Source organism: Onychomys torridus, chromosome 5, assembly GCF_903995425.1.
Source record: "Onychomys torridus chromosome 5, mOncTor1.1, whole genome shotgun sequence".
Taxonomy (NCBI): domain Eukaryota; kingdom Metazoa; phylum Chordata; class Mammalia; order Rodentia; family Cricetidae; genus Onychomys; species Onychomys torridus.
This window is the reverse complement of record NC_050447.1, coordinates 49,612,909-49,632,318: the sequence shown is the minus strand read 5'-3', so window position 1 is coordinate 49,632,318 and position 19,410 is coordinate 49,612,909. Positions and strand designations below refer to the sequence as shown.

Genomic DNA, 19,410 nt, shown 5'->3' with positions numbered 1-19,410 from the left:
TGACACAAGCTGTTTGAGCTCGTGTGACACAAGCCTCTATCAGGGTAGAGAAGGGGCTATTTTCTACTCCCTTGCGGTTTTCTACCCTATTCCTGCCTTCATCCTGTGCCCTCCTCAGGCTTTTTTGCTCTTTTTCTTTGTTCTTTTCTGCTACTTTTCTATTACTGGGTAGTTTTGTATACTTCGAAGATTCCATTTAAGAGTCATGAAATTCCATTTTCTCCCCTGTCTTCTTTCACACTGTGGGGTTTCATGGTGGATCTTGGGGTTTTGGTGTAGTCTTACCTCTCAAGTTCACTTTGAGTGTGCAGTACTTTTCACCTGTGTTGGGGGCTACCTTTGTGGGGGGGTGCGGGGGTGGTTCCTATACCAACAACAGAGGCCCTAAACCTCACAGTACATTGTAGTAATCTGCTTCAGTGGGAGGAGTTGGTTTTTTGTTTTTTTAAATCAAGATGAAGATAGATTCTGAGATGAAGCTCAGTGGCAGAGTACTTACCTGGTGTGCACAAGACTTTTACACCTTAGTTCAGCATGGGGGGAGGAGAGAAAGAAAGAGAGGATGAAGAGAGGCAGGAAGGAAGTGGTGCCATATAACTGTAATCCCAACATTTGGTTGAAGCAGGAAGACCACAAGTTCAAGGCCAGCTTGGTCTACAGGACAAAACCATGTCTTGAGTGAGTAAGTGAATGAGTGATTGAATGTAGAGTCTTTCACATTTGCCCATAGTTCCCATTTTGTGATTTTTTTTTTTTTTTTCCTCTTAGAAGACCCAGCTTGTACTGCCTCCTTTCAGCAGGTGCTGGCACACAGCTTTGCTTTTCCCTGTCTCATCAGAGGATGTTGTTACTGAGTTAGGACTTCGAGTTGGTAGACAGTGGAGAGCGTCTGGCTGTTCTGTACCTGCCTTGTGCCTGTGTCACCCTCTGACTAGGCTCAGAGTTTTCTTATGTTGGTGGCTCTGCTGTGTCTGCATGCTCTCTCTTCTAAGCTTGCTTCTTGGCTACTCTGAATGTTTTGGAGCTGTGAATTTATGCCTTTTGCTAAACTTGAGGATTTGGGCAACACATTCCAGTCCTTGTGTCTATTTCCTGTTTTTGTTGTTCCCCCACAGGTGTCCCTCAGACCTCTCTTCTGTCCTGCTGATGGGACACCTTCCACGGGTCTGTCTTCAAAGCCATCAAGATGACAGTGTATTGTTATCTCAAGCCTGCTTCTAAGCCTTCCAGTGGGTTTTTAGTTCAGAAATGGCATTTTCTGATTCTGAAATTTCACTTTTAAAACTCCATTTTCTCAGGGCGGTGGTGGCTCACGCCTTTAATCCCAGCACTCGGGGAGGCAGAGCCAGGTGGATCTCTGTGAGTTCGAGGCCAGCCTGGGCTACCAAGTGAGTTCCAGGAAAGGCGCAAAGCTACCCAGAGAAACCCTGTCTTGAAAAACAAAAAAACAAACAAAAAAGATGAGATACCTACCCCTTGTCTGTCCTGTGGTAGTCTTGCTGCCCTTGGTGCTGTTGAGCTTGTCAGTGTTTGTAGGTTTGGGCTGACTACTAGATAGTGCCAGTTACTTTGGTGGTATGGAGTCCATGTTCTAAGGCTACACAACAGTCACTTTAGCATTCTGCTTGTTGTCAAGGGTCCATCTTAGGCAGTTGAGTTAGTGAATTTACTGTGATTTGGCCAGTTTCTCATACAAAGCTCCAGAGTGGAAACATGCTTCTGAGCCAGACTCAGATATTCACACCTGTGGCCCAGCCCCTTGGGAACCTAAAGTGAGAACATTCCTTGAGCCTCAAGGTTTGGGAGCTTGGGGCTAGCCTGGGCAGGGTAGCAAGACCCCTTCTCATTTGTTAAAGAAACACATTCCTAGCCAGGATATTCACTGTAACAATATTGTGTGTAATGTGTCTTTAATATCAGCAGTCCTTGGGATTAACATCCACAATTAGTGCCCCTTGCTGCCTCTTGGGTGTGGGGTTGGGCACCTAACTCCCATTTGCAGGCTCAAAGCAGAGAGTGGCACCTGCTGTCTGAATTTAGGCATCCTGAGTCTCTCTAGCCAGGTTTTCCAGAGGAGGAGGGCTGAGGAATGGTTTGCTGCTTTACTTTAGATGGCAGCTTTTGGTGTATTGGAGTGGGTTTCTTGTACTGAGGTTCATTGTGCCTTTAATCTTGGAGATGGCTCATCATTTAAGATGGCTGCTCTTCCAGAGGACCTAGGAACTGGTTTTGATTTCCAGCACACATAATGGTAGCAACTCAAAAAACGTCTGTATTTCCAGTTCCAGGGGATCTGACACCCTCTTTGGCCTCCTGGGCCCTGCACTCATGTAGTACACAGATAAACACACAGACAAAACACTCATGTATAAAATATAAATAAATCACTAAGTGTGACAGTGCCCACTATTCTAGCAGATAGATCTCTGTGAGTTCAATGCCAGCCTGGTCTACATGGAAAGCTCCAGGCCAGCCAAGGCTACATAGTGAGATTCTGCTTCAAACAATAACCAGCATAATTTATGGGCTCAGGGGTTAGGAGCACGTCTTGCCCTTCCAGAGGATCTGAGTTTGATTGCCAGCACCATATCAGGCAGTTCACAGCCATGTATAACTCAAATTCCAGGAGGATTCTGATGCCTTTGGCCTCTGTGGGCACCTGCACTCATGTATACATACTCATATACAGACACAGAATTAAAAAATTTAAATTTGGCTTCTGAGCATTCTTCATGGTCATGATCACACCTCACTGCTGATAGTGGACCTTTTTCTGATAACTGTGGCACTTCCTACTTCCCCCACCCTAGACAGGCAGCTCTTCACTACGTATCATAGAGGAGACACTGAAGCCAAAGTCTGAGTCTAAGGCTGGGGTGTATTGCACAGAGTTCCTTTAGCCTGTGTGTGTCTTCTGACAAGGCTGTGTGGCAGCTGATGGAATCTGTGAGTATGACAGGCACCATTCTAGACTGCTCCAGAGAGCCAGCAGCTTTAGTCTTGATGTTGATACAGCTGTTGGAGATGCCACCTGCTTTCTTTAGCTGCCTGCACAACCAGTGTATGGTCCAAGGTCCCCAAGGGCATGAGTGGCAGGCCATGGCTCTTGATTATAGGAGGTTGATAGGGTTTACCACCATGTCCCTCCTCCTCTCTATCTCTAGTGCCTGGACTCACTGTGCAAACCTCGGATGGAATGGAGTGTAGTGAGGCAGAAGCTGTAATCAGTTAGCTAGTAGCCAGCCACAGTCAGCAATGATAGTCCCTTGGACCTGTCTCAGACCCTAACAGAAAAGGTATGGTGATGAGAAGCAGGTTATTACTTTCAGAGACATTGTCTGTGTACCATCTCAGCCCTCAGTTACATCTGTGGTGACATGTTTCAGCACCATAAACTAGTACATGGTCACCAGGAGAAGCATGTTTGCACAGTTCCTACCTCTTTTCGGTGTCTGGCAGGGTTCTTCCAGCAGGCCTGGGCTCTTTTGCAGGCTGTATTAAGTAGCTTCCCATGCAGGATGTGGGACTAGCTTGTGGTGGGATGTCCAGGACTGTAGAGCTGTGTCCTAGCAGACCTCACTGGACGTGGAAGAAACCTGTTCTCTCCCCACCTTGGGGATCCCTCCCTACACTTTGCCACAATCGAGCAGTCTGTCTTTGCTCTCCTCTCCATTTTCTCTATCTGTCTGGTAAGAAACATTAAAAGGAATTTTTTGTGTGGAAAGTGGTTTTTGGTTAGCATTGGCTTTCATTTGGCCTAAGTCAGCAAATAGCTTTCACTATTAAACTATTTTCTTGTTCTGGTTTAGAGACACAAAATGACTATTTTAGTAAAGTGCTTACAAATCAGTTTTCTTACATTGACTTGAAAGCATATAGCAGATGTTACCCCTTTCCTGCTTAGGCATAGCTGGTGGTTGACTAGACTGTGTTTGGGTACTAGTGCCAGCTCTTGCTGCCTTGGTTCTACATGTACTCTTATGCTCAAAGGCCCGTCCCCAGGGTTTGGTAACTCTTCCTGCCAGTTAGGCCCTGGCTTCATGGTAGTTTCCTGACCGCTGTTTCATCCCCTCCACTTGATTATCCTAAAGTTGTCATCTTCCCAGTGAGAAACAGCATCTGAGGTCTTGATCACGTCTCTACCCATCCCACAGTCCAGGGGTAGCACCCTAGGACTTTGCTTGTGGGATGTGTATGGAGGCTCTAGAAGGAAAGTACAAGCTGTGTGTGTCTTTCTGAGCTGCTCATACCTGGTAGGAAGGTGTCTATATTAGACTGAATCTTTAGCTTCTTTTTCTAAAAGTAGTGTCTGCTCTTTGTAGAAAAGTTGGAAAACAGAAAATTAGAAAATAAAGCCAAGACATGGTGGTGTATGCCTATAACCTCACTACTTAAGAGACTGAGGCAGAAAGATCACTGAGTTTGAGGCCAGTGTGGGCAAAGTAAGACTGTCTCAAATTTTTAACTCATCTTTGGCTGCTTCACACTGTTGTGTCTGTTCTGATGCCATTGCTGATGACGGGCCTGACTGGCTCCACTCTGTGGCTGGCAGTGCTTGGACCATTCCAAGATGCTACTGGAACAGCTGGGGGCTCACTTCTGCTTCCTGTGTTCCCTTCTGTCTGTGGGCTAGGTCCTGTCACATCTGGAGAACTATAAGAAGCAGGAGAGAAAGGGGGGTGTCCTCCCAACATCCTGTAACCAGACAGACCATCCTTGCCAACTCTTCTTGATCATGTCTCCTGCAGTCATGACAGGCCTTCCCTAGGATCATGGTTCAATTCTAGTTACCTGTTCTGCAATCATGACATATTGATGTCTCTATGGTGACAACTGAGGCCACATTTATTGGCTCTGCTTGATGGAGGTCCCCCCCCCCAACACAACAATAAAGTGTATTTAAACCTTTTTAAATAAATAAGTCACTGAGATATGAGTGCTGTGAGGTTTTTCGAGGCTTTTTTTTTTTTCCTGTCTCTTTCCAGTGATTGTCTGCTTGTAGACACATTTTCCTCTTTTCACATACCTGTGAACATTCTCCGTACCTTTTGTTTCCTCTGATTCTGTTTAAAGGACCCCTGGTCTGCAGTCAGATGACTGTGGCTTTGTGTCACTTGTGAATTTGATGTGTGGTGATGTCATCATTGATTTTCATCTTGTGAAGGTGAGTTGTGTCTTTCTACACACAAGTCCTTGGCTATATTGCTGGTATATAGCTTAGGAATCTGTTGACTTCTCTAGGTAGCTTTAGAAGGTCGGAAGGTGCAGAGGTGTCACAGTTGGCTGTGTCCTGCATATTGGCTGTCCAGCGGTGGCACCAGCCAAGGCTGAGACTGCTGCTGTCTTGCTGTGATGACTTTGTTTCACTAAAATTCAGGTGATGAAATGACTTCTCAAGCTGTCATTGTTAATTTTAGATGGAGTGATGGCCTGTCATGATGGACATATTAAGAAGGGCCTGTTTGAAGGAGGAGAGACCCCCTGTATTCTAACATAGGGATGTGGATGTTGAGTAACTGTTTGGAATTCCGCCCAATGCCTAGGGGACATCCAGGAAGGCAGGGAGGCTCTGTAGGACCCGTGGCTTGTGACCCTCCTGTGTGGTCGTGTTTTTTTACTGTGCTGTCCGTGGCCCCTTAGCGGCCCCACTGTGTGTGCCACAGCAGTAGCAGTAACAGTGTCTACTATCTGTCCTCCAGCTTCGTAAGCTTAATAAATGCATTTTAATTACCATTTAAACCCTGTGAACTACTTGCTATTATTTCCACATTGCAGTGAAAGAGGCTGAAACAGAACAAGATGAAATCTCATCAGTGAGCAAGGCCTGTGCTGCCGTCTGCATACTATATGCCCATGTTATCTGCCCATACTCTTGTTCACCTTCTTTTCTTCCTTCCCTCCCTCTTGGTTATTTTGAAACAGGGTCTTATTATGTAGCTCAGGCTGACCTGGAACTTGTGATTCTCCTGTCTCCACCTCCATGAGTGCTGGGACCATAGGTGTGTGCCACCATGCCCACTGGCCCCCTTGATTTCACCGGCTGCAGTGTCTCACTCTTTTCTTCCCAGCTGGGCATATGGCCCTAGACAGAGTGTTGGGAGTTGTGCTTCAGTTTGATTTGTAATGTATGTGGGGACAACTTGGTCTGTTGTGTGGGCTGATGTGTGTACCTCCTCTAGTAGCTCACTACCATTCCCTGTTGGAGCAATGGCACTGGGCTATGGGAGGCCCAGGCTTCCCCTGGTTGGCTTGTCTGTTGCAGTCTGTATTTAGGAGGCTCTACTTCCAGAAATATGATTGCATGTGAACATGTCCTCTTTGAAAATGGAATTGATGTTTAAAAATTAAATTTCTAAAGACTGTGTCCCTGATGTATGGATATTAAAGTGAATTTACACGTAGCTTTAAAGAAGCCTGTAAATGTGAGTTTTTTTAGAGGAAAACCTTTTAAAATTTGTCTATGTCTGAGGGACAGTTATTAGCCATCATGATAGGACCAACATCAGCTATCAAGCCACATGACTGCCATGACTTACTTCCCTGGAAAGGATCCAAGTCCATCTGGTCTGATTATCTACATGGCATTGGAATTCTGATGCTCATGTCCCTTCTTGTGGGAGCTACCAAGCCTTTGGTCTGACCCAGGTGTAATCCTTTATTTTGAAATGTCCTGATAGTCAGGAATACAGAATCTCAAGGTCCACCTTGGACCCAAGTCAGAATACACATATACCATGATTTGGAAGGTCTTATTATTTTGTTTTACATGGTCCTGGAAATCCAGTCCTAGGGCCTTGCATGTTCCAGGTAAGACTCTGAGTGAGCTGAGTATACTCTGCCCTCTTTTCACTTTTTGAGACAAGCCGTTACTAAATCATCCAGGCTGGACTTGAATTTGGTCTCTAGCTTGGACTGGCCCTGATCCTTTCATCCTCTTGTCCTAGTCTCCTGGTTATCTGAGATTACATGTCTGTGCCTCCAGGCTGGACTTACAGAGCTTTACATACTATGTCTGGATGTACCAGTTCATATCTATGTACCTAGCAGGTATACCTCAAGAGCCAGGGGTATGCTCTTGGGGCCAGTAGTCTACACTCCACTCCAGCAAGGCACTTCTGAGCAAGCAGCAGCACTAGAACTCAGAGGAGCTCTTCTAGGGCCCCAGGAAAGAGGAGTGTGTCCTGGGCTTCCACAAGAGCTGAACATCACATCTTATTGGTGCCTGAGCAGAGCTGCTGAGACCCTAGTGATGACAGCCAGGCAAGGTGGGAATACAGAGCATCACCTGGAAATCAGTGCCATTGGGGCCATTGGAACTTGGTGCTGTAGCTAAATGTTTTACAGATGTTTAGTGCTTCTAAATGGAAGGCATTTTTTGAACATGCGGAGGATCCTTCCATGAACAGAACAGCCCCACAGGAGAAGAAATAAATAACAAAAAGCAAAACAAAACCATGCCTCGCTGAATGCTGGCAATGCAGTTGTATAGAGAGGAGCGGTACTGAGGGAGCCATATGGACAGGGACCACAGAGCCAAGGTCTGATAGAAGGGACTTTGTGTCCACTGGGCCAGGTAAATGAGTTGGGGGTGCCCATCTGGGTCCCTGTGGCTGTGCCGCAGGCCCTGACGGTCTTGGAAATGTTGGCCACGATGATGAAAGGACAGTTAGTTGGACAGTAGAATCTATGACCTTTCCTTGGAAATAAAGTAAGGTGCTTTGCTCAGAGAGGATTTGGACTAACAGGAAGAGCTGGGGAAGGGAGTGCCTTGGCTTAGTCTGCAGGCCTTGCACAGGATGGGAGGGCAACATGTGAACGTCAGGCCCACTGCAGCTCTGCTGAAAGTGAGTCAGAGAATATCTGAGTTGAACTGGGGTCACGTGGACAAATTAACCTAACCAAAAATAACCTAAAGCAGCATTTCTGGGAATTGCAGTTGAAGGCAGCATTCAGTGTAAACAGGGGAGCAAGAGACTAGAGGAAGAGGCAGCAGGAGGAAGACCAGACTGATAGACAGGCAGACACATTTGGCCTTGGGGTCATCACTTCTTAAGGCATTTTTTCCCTGCATGTGTTTTCATTGGGCAGCTCACAGCTTTGCTCTGTCCTAGACCTGGCCACTGGCCTAAGGACAGCAGCCCTCAGCTCTGGGCTGTGTCTACATGGACATAGGAAGTGCTTCCTGTTGTTGTCGTTTACTGAAGTCAGCAGCTGGGCAAGCGGATTCTTTGTGAAGTAGTCCTTCCCTCAGCCTGGCTCTCAGCAGCTGGCACCACACAAGGATAAGCCCCTGCAGCACTCAGGCCTAGATATGTAGGGGTGCCCTAGTGAGACCTGTTGTCAGCACACCCCTTCACTGCCTTCACATGGAGGCTGGTGGGGGCAGGGAGAGCTGGGTTTTGCTAGTGGTCCTCTGGTGATAGGAGATGCTGGTTTCCTGTGACTAGTCAGAACCACCATGGCATGGCCTCTTGGAGTCAGGAGCTGTATGAGTCAAACAACTGGGACAGGCTGCTGGTGCCTGGTAGCCATATACTGAGAGGTTGTGTCAGAGCTGCTCAGAGAGTCGGGTGAGAATCACAAGATTTTCCTGATATGGGTGTTTCTTGTTCTTTTTTATTTTTTAAAGATTTATTTATTATGTATACAGTGCTGTGTCTGCATGGCCAGAAGAGGGCACCAGACCTCATTTCAGATGGTTGTGAGCCACCATGTGGGTGCTGGGAATTGAACTCAGGACCTCTGGAAGAGCAGCCAGTGCTCTTAACCACTGAGCCATCTCTCCAGCCCTGGGTGTTTCTTGTTCTTAATGTTCAACTGTTGAATGATGAAAAAAACTGCTACACTTAGGGAGCTTGCGGTGTGGTTCAGTTTAGTTTGGAACTCAGGTTTCTCCTGTTTTGACTTCCAGGTGCAGAGATTATAGGCAGATGTGAAATGCCAGGTTTATAATTTAACATTCTTCTATGTCTTTTTTGTTGTTGTTGTTTTTTCGAGACAGGGTTTCTCTGTAGCTTTGGAGACTGTCCTGGAACTCGCTTTGTAGACCAGGCTGGCCTCAAACTCACAGAGATCCACCTGCCTCTGCCTCCCGAGTGCTGGGATTATAGGCGTGTGCCACCGCCGCCCGGCTCTTCTATGTCTTTTATAATTATATTTTATTGTTATTATTACGTGTATGTGCATGACAGGGGTACATGTCTCCTTGCCACCATGCACGTGGAAGTCAGAAGACAACCCTGTGGAGTCAGTTCTCCTTTGTTTTCAGGGATTGAGCTCAGGCTAGTAGTCCAATGTTTTTATCCACTGAGGCATTTTACCCAATAATGCTCTCTTTATTGACCTCCCTTCCTCCCTCCCTTTCTCCCTCCCTCCCTCCCTCCCTGAGACAGAATTTCATGTAGCCCAGGTTAGCATTGACATTGTTGTATAGGAACTTTTGATCCTTCAGCTTCTACCTCATGGGTGCTAGGTTTACAGGTGGGAAACATCATGCTTGGGAATCAGACCTAGGGATTCATGGATGCTAGGCAAGCACTCTACCAATACCTCAAGACCCAAATTTAACTTTAACAACTTCTTGGTAATGTTAGCTATAATGAATTGTCTTTCTAAAGTGAATGAATGACTAGGATTTGTTTCCTTGAGTTCTGTTCAAGTTCAGAGACTGGCTGGTGGCACAGTTACAGGCATCTGTTGTGCTCTACTGGATACTGGGATGCAGAGTAAACCTTTTGTTGTTGTTGAGTCGTGGTCTTTCTGTGTAGCACTGGGTGGCCTGGAAATCACTATGTAGGCCAGGCTGGCCTGTAACTCGAAGAGATCCACCGTCCTCTGCCTCCCAAGTACTGACATTAAAGGCATACACCACCACACTAAGTCAGAGGTAAGCCTTCTTGACCCCAGTTTGGCCAGGCTTCTACTGAGTGACTCTGACATACTGAGTGGTGGTCTGTGCCTTCATTCAACTACCTGTCTACCTCAGAGTCTCAGGCTCTGGGTCTGGCCTCTGAATAGCCAGTGACACCTGCCACCCCCAGGCAGGTGACAACAGGAAGCCATGGACACATGGCTAGGATATCAGGAGCAGGCACGTCCCAAGTGCTCACTGCTCAAGTTAAAGGCTGAACCAAGCGTGACTGCTAGTTCCTCAACTTCCTGCTCCCATAGTACACACAGCTGGTGGTCCAGTCATGAAACCCACAAGTCTTTTTCCAAATTTTAAAATCTTGGACTTTTTCTAATATTTGAAAAAAAGTTTTGAGACAGGGTTTCTCTGTGTAGCTTTGGAGCCTGTCCTGGATCTCGCTTTGTAGACCAGTCTGGCCTCAAACTCACAGAGATGCTCCTGGCTCTGCCTCCCGAGTGCTGGGATTAAAGGCGTGCGCCACCACACCCGGCTAATATTTGAAATCTTAGGTAAGACTGAAGTGAAAGCACTGCTGTTGTTTTTATTTTATATCTAGTTTATTTGGGCTGTAAATTTTTCCAATACTGTTAAGGGGAAATGGAGAATACTGCAGTCTACCCCCTTCCCATGGACCATTCAGCTGTCCAGGGCTGTGGGCCCAGTTCTGTGTGTGTACATGATAAGAACCTTCTCCTTACACCAGCAACAGCAGAGGCTGGCTGTGTCACAGTCTAGCTGTGGTGTTCCATGGCTTATATCAGCAGGTTCCAGTCTCTAGATAATGAAGTTTTCAGTGTCAGGTCTCTTCCTGTGTAAAAATTTAATGTGGTGAATCTTTTTGTGTGACAAAACTTTTCCTGGGGAGATGTAACACACATCTCACCCTAGATGGGGATCCCAGGACAGACCAAAGTATGTATTTGGTGAACCAGTGAGTTTTATTGGGATTACTTGCATGAATATAGTGAGGGGTTACTTATAAGGGTACAAATGTCTCCAAGACAGCTATATCCCCAAGGCCCACTCCAGCATGGGTGACCGCTCACAACATTGGGAACCAGGAGCACACTACACACCTGCTGGCAGCTCAACAGGTTGGAGAGAGCCCATTCTAGATGCCTCAGTGGTCTAAACCTCTGGCAGGGGCTATGGCTGGCTTCTACTTCTTCCAGACACAGCTGTTCAGCTGTCTTGGTCTCAGAGTCTTCTTGTTCCCCTCTGAGAGTTAACTTTGCCGCTCAGCTGGTGTTGCTCACTACCTTCCATCCGAAAGGACTCTCAGCTTTTATTGTTCATTCTGTTGGGGAAGGGCCTAGTGAATCTGGTCAGTTTCAGGCACTTCCGGAAGCTATCTTAAGTTGTTTACCTTCCTGCTCAAGGAGCTTCCCTGCAGGGTGGAATGTTTCAATCTTGGAGGAAGGTGTTATACAACAATCTCTAGAAGAGGAATTGCGGAGGGAGTCTCTTGTTATTGGAGTTGTACCTGGCTAGATGTGCTGTGCTCTGTTTTTCTGTGGCTTCCAGAGCTGTGTGGAATTTGTTAGAGGAAAGCATTTAATTTAAAGCTGTAAAAAGAGGGTTTTACCTCAGATGAAGGCATATGATGCATGCCACCATGGCTAAGACGACTGTTCTGTCTGATGTGTTATGGTAGGAAAACTCAAAGCCATGTTTGTGTGTATTAACTTTCAACAAGAGACACTCATGCAGAAAAAAAGTAAGAAAATGATATTGTGTCTCCTCAGATGGCGCCCAGAACTGAGACCCCTGTCAGCAGCATCAGCAACAGCCTGGAGAATGCATTGCATACATCAGCACATTCCACGGAGGAGTCCCTACCCAAGAGGCCTTTGGGAAAACATGGCAAAGGTGGGTGAGTTATGCTGGACATTAGTGGGAGATTCCAGGTGCAGAGAGAAGGCATCCACAGTACAGCCGCTATGGACTCTTGGGACACAGTGTCATTATTGAAAGGAAAAGTATCAGCTCAGAACCCCAAGACCAAGTTTTCTCAACACAGAGGAGGTTTATTTGCCCCAGAGGGACAGAGGACAGGGAATGAAAGATAAAGACAGGAGATAAAGGGTGAGAGAAATAAAGGGGAAGGGAACAAGGGAGAGGGGGTAGGGGTATTTGTCCTGGAGGGGACAAAGGACTGCCTCTGGACAGAGAGGAGACAGATGTGGCATATAGGAAAAAGGTGGTTTATAAAGGTACAAGGGGAAACCTTGTGTTTAATTTTAATTGGGCATGTTAATTAAGTGAACCAAAGGGGATATTTGTTTGCTGGACCTCAATATTTTGTTAGCTGGACCTTGGTAGTCAGCCTCAGGAGGAAGAAGTGGCCAAATCAGGGAATGGACTTGGTGGCTAGCTTTAGGGATATAAGCTAATGATTTTTAGCAAGGCAGAGGGAATCAAGGAGAAAGGCAAGGCCTACCAGAGCCAATGTTTGCCACACTTGAGCTGACCAGAGTCCCTTCAATCAGGCATGCTCAGAGGGGGCTGTTGTCTTTCTGATTCTCCCAAGGAACTCACGACCACATTTCAGCAATATAAACATCAAATGCTAGCCGGGCAGTGGTGGCGCATGCCTTTAATCCCAGCACTTGGGAAGGCAGGGCCAGTCGGATCTCTGTGAGTTTGAGGCCAGCCTGGGCTACAGAGTGAGTTCCGGGAAAGGCTCCAGAGCTACACAGAGAAACCTTGTCTCAAAAAGACATAAACAAACAAACAAAAAAAAACCATCAAATACTGGTGTTTATTAAGGGAGAAAAAAGGAAAGTTTAAATATCCTCTGCTCCTCACACCAGAACAAAGCCTCGAATCTAAAGCAGCTGGGCTGTAGAACACTTCTTTCCCGACTAAATGGGCTCCTGAGACTCACTCCATGCTGATATGGTGACAGGTACTCCTGGCTTCACTCCCTTGGTGCCACCAGCCTCAGTGAAGTTCCACACTGCTCACACCACTGAACAAGTGCAATTTTAAAAAATGTAATTGGAGTGTGGGTTTGCTCAGTATGGAGCTGCAGCTGATGAAACTTCTCACCACAGACCCTGGGCCTCCTGACTTTCTGCCAGATTGACTCAGGAAGCACCTGGGCAGGCACAAAGTGATTATTTGAAATTGGATGAGGTTATTGGTGGGACCAGGTCTTAGCAGAGTTAGGCAGGGATGTCTGTCCTGGCTGCTCATGTGCCTTGAGCAAGCTCCCAGGAGGCTGTCTATCCCTGCTAATGAGTTGCTTGGCTTCGCTTCTCACAGTGTGTCTGTGCCTTCTGTAACTTGAGCTGGTTCTTCTGCCCTTCTCTGTCTCGTGTGTCCCAGGCATCAGCTTTTCCTCTCACAGGTGCACTCCATGCTGTTGCTTTAAAGGCCTGTGCTCACTCTACGTGAAGTGCTATCTGCTCTGCTAGGTTGCAGCTCTAGGTGGTCTGCTTCTTTGCCACTATGCCACATCTGTGTCTTAAGACACAGTGGAGAGCAGTGGGTGATAACAGTCCTAGGAAACCTGTTCTCCCCCTAGCCTTAGCTACAAGGTCACAGTGCATATGATGCAGGAGACCATGTCCCTCTGTTGACTGTCCCACCAGGTCTTCCTAGCAGTGTCACCCCCGGAATGGAGTCGGCACCTGGAGAGCAAGGCTGCCTACTGGAGAGAGTCAGCTGAGAGCAGGGCCTCTTGTGAGGGCTGACTCCTTTCTGTAGCACCCTCCAGACCAAGCAGGGCATCCACCTTGTTCCACAGTGTTTTTTCTTGAGACATAAACATAACTGGGTGTGGGGTATAATTTATTTTTCTCTTCTTTTTTTTTTTAAGATTTATATTTTATATGTATGGGTATTTTGCCTGCATGTTTGTCTGTGCCATGTCTGTATAGTGTCTCTGGAGGCCAGATGAAGGCATCAGTTCCCTGGAACTGGAGTTAGAGACAGTTGTGAGCATAGGTGCTAGGAACTGAACCCAGGTGTTCTGGAAGAGCAGCCAGTGCTGTAACTGCTGAGAAACCTCTCCAGCCTCTGGGTATAGTTGAAAAACATGGCTGCTGTCTGCTGGTCTCTGTATGCTTTAGGCTAGGCAGCTGTGGTACTGGCTGTGGCGGAGCACACCACGGAGACTGTCCTGTTAAGACCATGCTGCCCACTTTTAGCCAGTCCAGCACTCCACCACTCATCACCAGCCAACACCAGTCTCTTCTGTCCAGCATAGGCAGGCAAGCTAGCTGAATTTTCAGTACCTTTCTCAGGGTCCCTTCCTCCTCTGTGGCAGACATTGCTCTGTGGTCACTGTAGTCTGAAGTTCTATTCCATTTTCTCTGTTGTCTTAGAAGTCTTACAGCAATATGGTGGAACTTAGAGAGTGATCAGGCTTTGGGCAGCATTCCTAGAGCATCTGTGCTCCCACTCTCTCACAGAGCTCTCAGTGACCCTGGGATCATGGAACTGAATCCCTTATTCCCAGGAGTGATACACCCCACTTTGCAGATGAGATTGAAGTCATAGGTAAGCACCTGAGTTAAAGAGAGTGAAGGTGTTAGTGCCAAAGTGCACTCTCTCCTGGTGCTTTTTTTTTACCTTTCTGCGTAGGAGCAGAGATCCTGGTTTGGTGCAGGAAGTCCACAGGCCTGGTGAATGGTTGTCCTCTCTCCTTCCCTGCCATGGTTGGGGACCATTGTACAAAAGATAACTCGTCTCAGGTTCCAGTCTCTGTGCCAGTTGTTACTGATGCCAAAGGGTCAGGAGGTATAAGAGGAGACACCCCCAGTGATGCTCAGTGCAGGAGGTTTGTGCTGTCACAGCTAGAATTGGAGTCTGTTCCTGGCAAAACAGTGAAGGAGGGCTGGCTCTGTCACCTTGATTAAACTGCAGATATGAAATATCTCTGAACTAAGGTTCTTTGCACTCTTAAAAATTATGGACTTGAAGGAATTTATGTCTGTAGCAACGTTACACCATCAGACAAAGTGGAATATTTCATCCTGAGTGGTGTTTCAGCCTGAGCAGTGTTTTGGTTCTGTGCTACTGAGCCTTATGGTTTTGTTACATAATGTTATCATGATGAAGAGCAGCTTAAAGACTGAACCTTGAGTCTGGCAGTAATGGTGCACACCTTTAGTCCCAGCACTTGAGAGGCAGAGGCAGGTAGATCTCAGCTTGGTCTACAACGAGAGTTTCAAGGCATCCAGGGCTACACAGAGAAACCCTGTCTCGGGGGAACGCAGGCAAGCCTGAACCTCAAAAGTCTTAGGCTTTTCTTGTTTATTTTTTTTTTGTTTTTCGTGACAGGGTTTCTCTGTGTAGCCCTGGCTGACCTGGAACTCTTGTTGTAGACCAGGCTGGCCTCGAACTCACAAAGATCCACCTGCCTTTGCCTCCCAAGTGCTGGGATTAAAGGCATGCACCTTCATGCCCACATCATTCTTGGACTTTTAATAAAAAAAAGAAACTCAAAATCCGTGCATGAATTTTAACAGGACAGTAATTGAAGATAAAAACTAACTCCTGAAGCTGGGCGGTGGTGGCGCACGCCTGTAATCCCAGCACTCAGGAGGCAGAGGCAGGTGGATCTCATGAGTTTGAGGCCAGCCTGGTCTAGAGCTAGTCCAGGACAGGCTCCAAAGCTACAGAGAAACCCTGTCTCTAAAAACCAAAAACCAAAAAACAAATAAACAAACAAACAAAAAACCACTAACTCCTGAAACCACAACAGTATGCTGCCTCTCCTGAGATTCATGGGGATCATAGTGTAGCATCAATTAAGAAGCCTTAGTGCATGGGACATTCCTGGTTCTGCATTTGGGCCTCATTGTGAGGACAGACAGCAGAGTTCAGAGTTTTGCAGTGAGTGCCCACCCACCCCCCCCCCCCCCCCCCCCCGGTAACACACAGTTTTATTTTACTGTACTTATTATTGTACTTTGTGGGTTTTAATTTATTATTGTCATGGTTACTATTTTGCAGTGCTGGAAATCAAGCCTCGGGCCTTGCACAAATTGCATTAGGATAGCATTAGGTCAGTGCTGTCCCCATTTCTAAGCAGTCTACTCACAGCCTTCCTCAGCAGTTCTCCTTTGAACCACAGGACATATAAAACTATCCAAGTGACTGCTTCCTCAGTTTCCCTAAAGAAAATGAGGCTGGGATTTGAGAGTGAGGGTCATTCCTCTCACAGAGTTTCTATAGGCAGTGGGTGGGTCGGAGGAAGTGCAGTGTTCACCTTTCACTTTTCAGACTCTACTTTGAGCTGATATCTTGATAAAATGTAAGGATCTGGGCTCAGCAGCCTAGAGCACAGGCTGTTCTTTAGGAGGACCCAGGCTTGATTCCAAATGATGACTCAAAGCATCCTAGCTCCAATTCCAGGGAATCCATTGCTCTCTTCTAACCACTTTGGGCATTAGGCACACATGTGGTACATATCCATACATGCAGGCAAAACATTCATGCACATAAAATTAAGCAAATTTTAAAAACAATTTTTATTTATATTTTATGTATGAGTGCTCTGCATGTATACCTGCACGCTAGAAGAGGGCAGAATAGCCTATAATAAAAATGGTTGTGAGTCACCATGTGGGTGCTGGGAATTGAACTTAGGACCTCTGAAAGAGCAGCCAGTGCTCTTAACTGCTGAGCCATCTCTCTAGCCCAAATAAAGTAAAAAAAAAATTTTTGAGCTGAGGATTGAACCCAGGGCCTTGCGCTTGCTAGGCAAGCACTCTACTACTGAGCTAAATCCCCAACCATAAGTACAATTTAAAAAGCAAAAAATCTAAGAATTTTGAAACTGTGTATGTGTACATACTGACTCTAAAGAGTCAGTACTGAACTTCTAGATGTCCCCTGGTAACAGTATTTACACCTCTGGAAGTGGCAGGTGCTGTGAATGAGGGTATTTACAGTGTTGGCATGGTTTCCACATGCCCTGTGTAGAGGTGCCACATGTACCACAGCTTAGGTGGTGTGCTCCTTGTGCCCCTGTGATAGAACCTTAGAGTTTTTGCATATATTTTGAGATAGGGAGAAAAGGATAGTCTTTGAATGCTCTGTGTGTTTATCCCCTGCCTGCCCATTTTTTTCCCCCCGAAAGCTGGTGCTCCCAGTTCATTTTGTGCAGCTCTGTAGATGAGGACTCTGCCCATTTTCATTAGCCTGAAGATGTGGTTCCCTGTGACTTCATTCTTGCTGATCATGGAATGCTTGGCTGAGTTGGATTTGCTCTGTAGCTTTGCCAGAGGCTTTCTGTCTGCAGGCCTCCTTTAATGAGAGTCTTCCTGCAGTGTGTGATTGGCTGTTTTTATGCCAGTGTCATTTTTCTCTGGTTGTCTTTATAGTTTTCTCTGGTTGGGATTCATTTGACTACAATGTCCCTACATGTGGTTTTTCTTCTAGCTCTTTTGCTTGTACCAAGTCTGGAGGATTTCCAGCTGTTATGGACTCCCTCCTCCTCCTCCTCCTCCTCCCCCTCCTCCCTCCTCCTCCTCCCCCCCCCCCTCCTCCTCCTCCTCCTCCTCCTCCTCCTCCTGCTTTCCAGCTGGCACTCCAGAGACTGTGTGTGCTGTGCCCTTACCATGTCAGGTCCTGTAAGCCATGTATACCGTTTTCACCCTCACTCCCTCCTCTTTAGACCAGACACTTTCCTTTGCTCTGAAAATTCGGTACCTCTTTTTATTCCCAGCCTGTTGTCCACTGGATGTTCTTACATCAGATAATGTGTGTCTTTTTTTGTGGTTGTTTTTGCATTGTTTTGTTGTGGTGGTGAGATCAGGCTGGCTTCAAAATCAGCTGCATAGCTGATGATGGTCCTGGACTTGTAATGTCCCTGTCCCTACCTCCCTAATGCTAGGGTTAAGGTTTGGCTCCCACACCCAGCAGATTGATTGTTCTGGTACCAATGGTAATTAAGGGTGCATAGATGATTTGTTTTCTCCATTGAGCACAGAGTTAAAAGGTAGGAAAGAAGGTTTGCAAAGGAAGATTCTATTAGTAGTGACAGTAAGATAGAAAGCAGATACCCTGTGACGAGGGCTGGAACCCGGACTCCAGCAGAGCCACTGTACAATACCAGGGAACTTGGGGCTGCTCTTAGTGCTCTTGGTCTTACTAATAGAATAATTTAAGAAAGGACACAAATGGAAGCTTGAAAACAGTTTTCTAAAACCTGAAAGGAAAACCCGAGGCAGGCAAACTGTAAATCTCACAGCTACCTGGAGGAGAATAGAGGCAATAAGCTAGCATGGAGGGCAACTCCATAGCAGCGCGCAGCCACACAGAGGGCACTTTAGTAAAAGAGCATGGAAGCCTAAAGCTTAGTTAGGAAGTTGAAGCCATAGTTAGGCCCTGGCCATCTGAAAGAAAAAGAAGTAATTACACCTTTCTAAGTCAGGACCCAGGAAGGTGAGCAGACCCAGCCTAACCTACCCCTACTCTAAGGGGTAGCAACTCTGAGAAGGAAAAATATCTTACAGTGAACCCGAATTTCTAGAGATGGTACCAGTTTTTCTTTTCCTTTCTTTGTTTTTTTTTTTCTTTTTGTTGCTGTTTGTTTGTTTTGCTTTTCAAGACCAGATTTCTCTGTGTATTCCTCACTGTCCTGGAACTCACTCTGTAGACCAGGCTGGTCTTGAACTCAGAGATCTGCCTGCCTCTGTGTGCTGAGTGGTGGGATTAAAAGTGTGTGCTACCACTACCTGGCTGGTCCCAGTTCTTGCTTTTGTTTTTATTTATGAGTGTTTGCTAGCATGAATATATGTGTACCATATGGTATCTGGTGTCCACAGAGATTATAAGAGGGTATCAGATCCCCCCTGGAACTGAAATTACAGACTGTTGTGAGTTGCCATATTGGGTGCTGGGAACCGAACCCAGGTTCTCTGAAAGAGGAGCAAGTATTCATACCTGCAGAGCCATCTCTCCAGCCCCCTTAATTAGTTTTATTTGCTGTAGTAAAACGTAATGACCAAGGCAAATCATAGAAGGAAGAGTTTATTTTGACATAAGGTTCCAAAGAGTTAGAGTTCATAATGTTAGGTCAGCAGCAAGCAGTATACAGGCTTGGTGGTGGAGCAGCATGCTAAAAGCTCACAGTTTTGAACAACAAGCACCAAGCAGAGACAGAAAACTGGAAATGGCACAGTCTTTTAAACTCTTAAAGCCCACTGGATGGTGGTGGCGCACGCCTTTAATCCCAGCACTTGGGAGGAAGAGGCTGGCGGATCTCTGTGAGTTCCAGGCCAGCCTGGGCTACAGAGCAAGTTCTGGGACAGCCAGGGCTACAAAGAGAAGCTCTGTCTCGAAAAACCAAACAAAACAAAGCAAAAACACAAAACCAAACCAAACCAACCAACCAACCAACCAAACAAACAAACAAACAAACAAAAAACGCTTAAAGTTCACCTCCAGTGACATACTTCTTGGAACAAGGCTACACATTCTAAACCTCCCCAAATAATGCCATCAACTGGGGACCAAATGTTCAAGTACCCCGACAGTCGAGG

General features: G+C 46.5%; 1 protein-coding gene across 2 annotated transcripts in view; it reads left to right on the top strand.

Annotated features, from left to right (window-relative positions):
- The window catches only part of Zcchc14 (zinc finger CCHC-type containing 14), a 55,812-nt gene that overhangs the window by 10,127 nt on the left and 26,275 nt on the right, over positions 1–19,410 (top strand). For both annotated transcript variants that reach the window (XR_004944977.1, XM_036187584.1), the window contains exon 2: positions 11,656–11,779. Coding sequence is in view for 1 of the 2 variants with exons in the window: in XM_036187584.1 (XP_036043477.1) it covers positions 11,656–11,779 (124 nt within the window). In the remaining variant the exon portion in view is untranslated. The remainder of the gene's footprint in view (positions 1–11,655; positions 11,780–19,410) is intronic.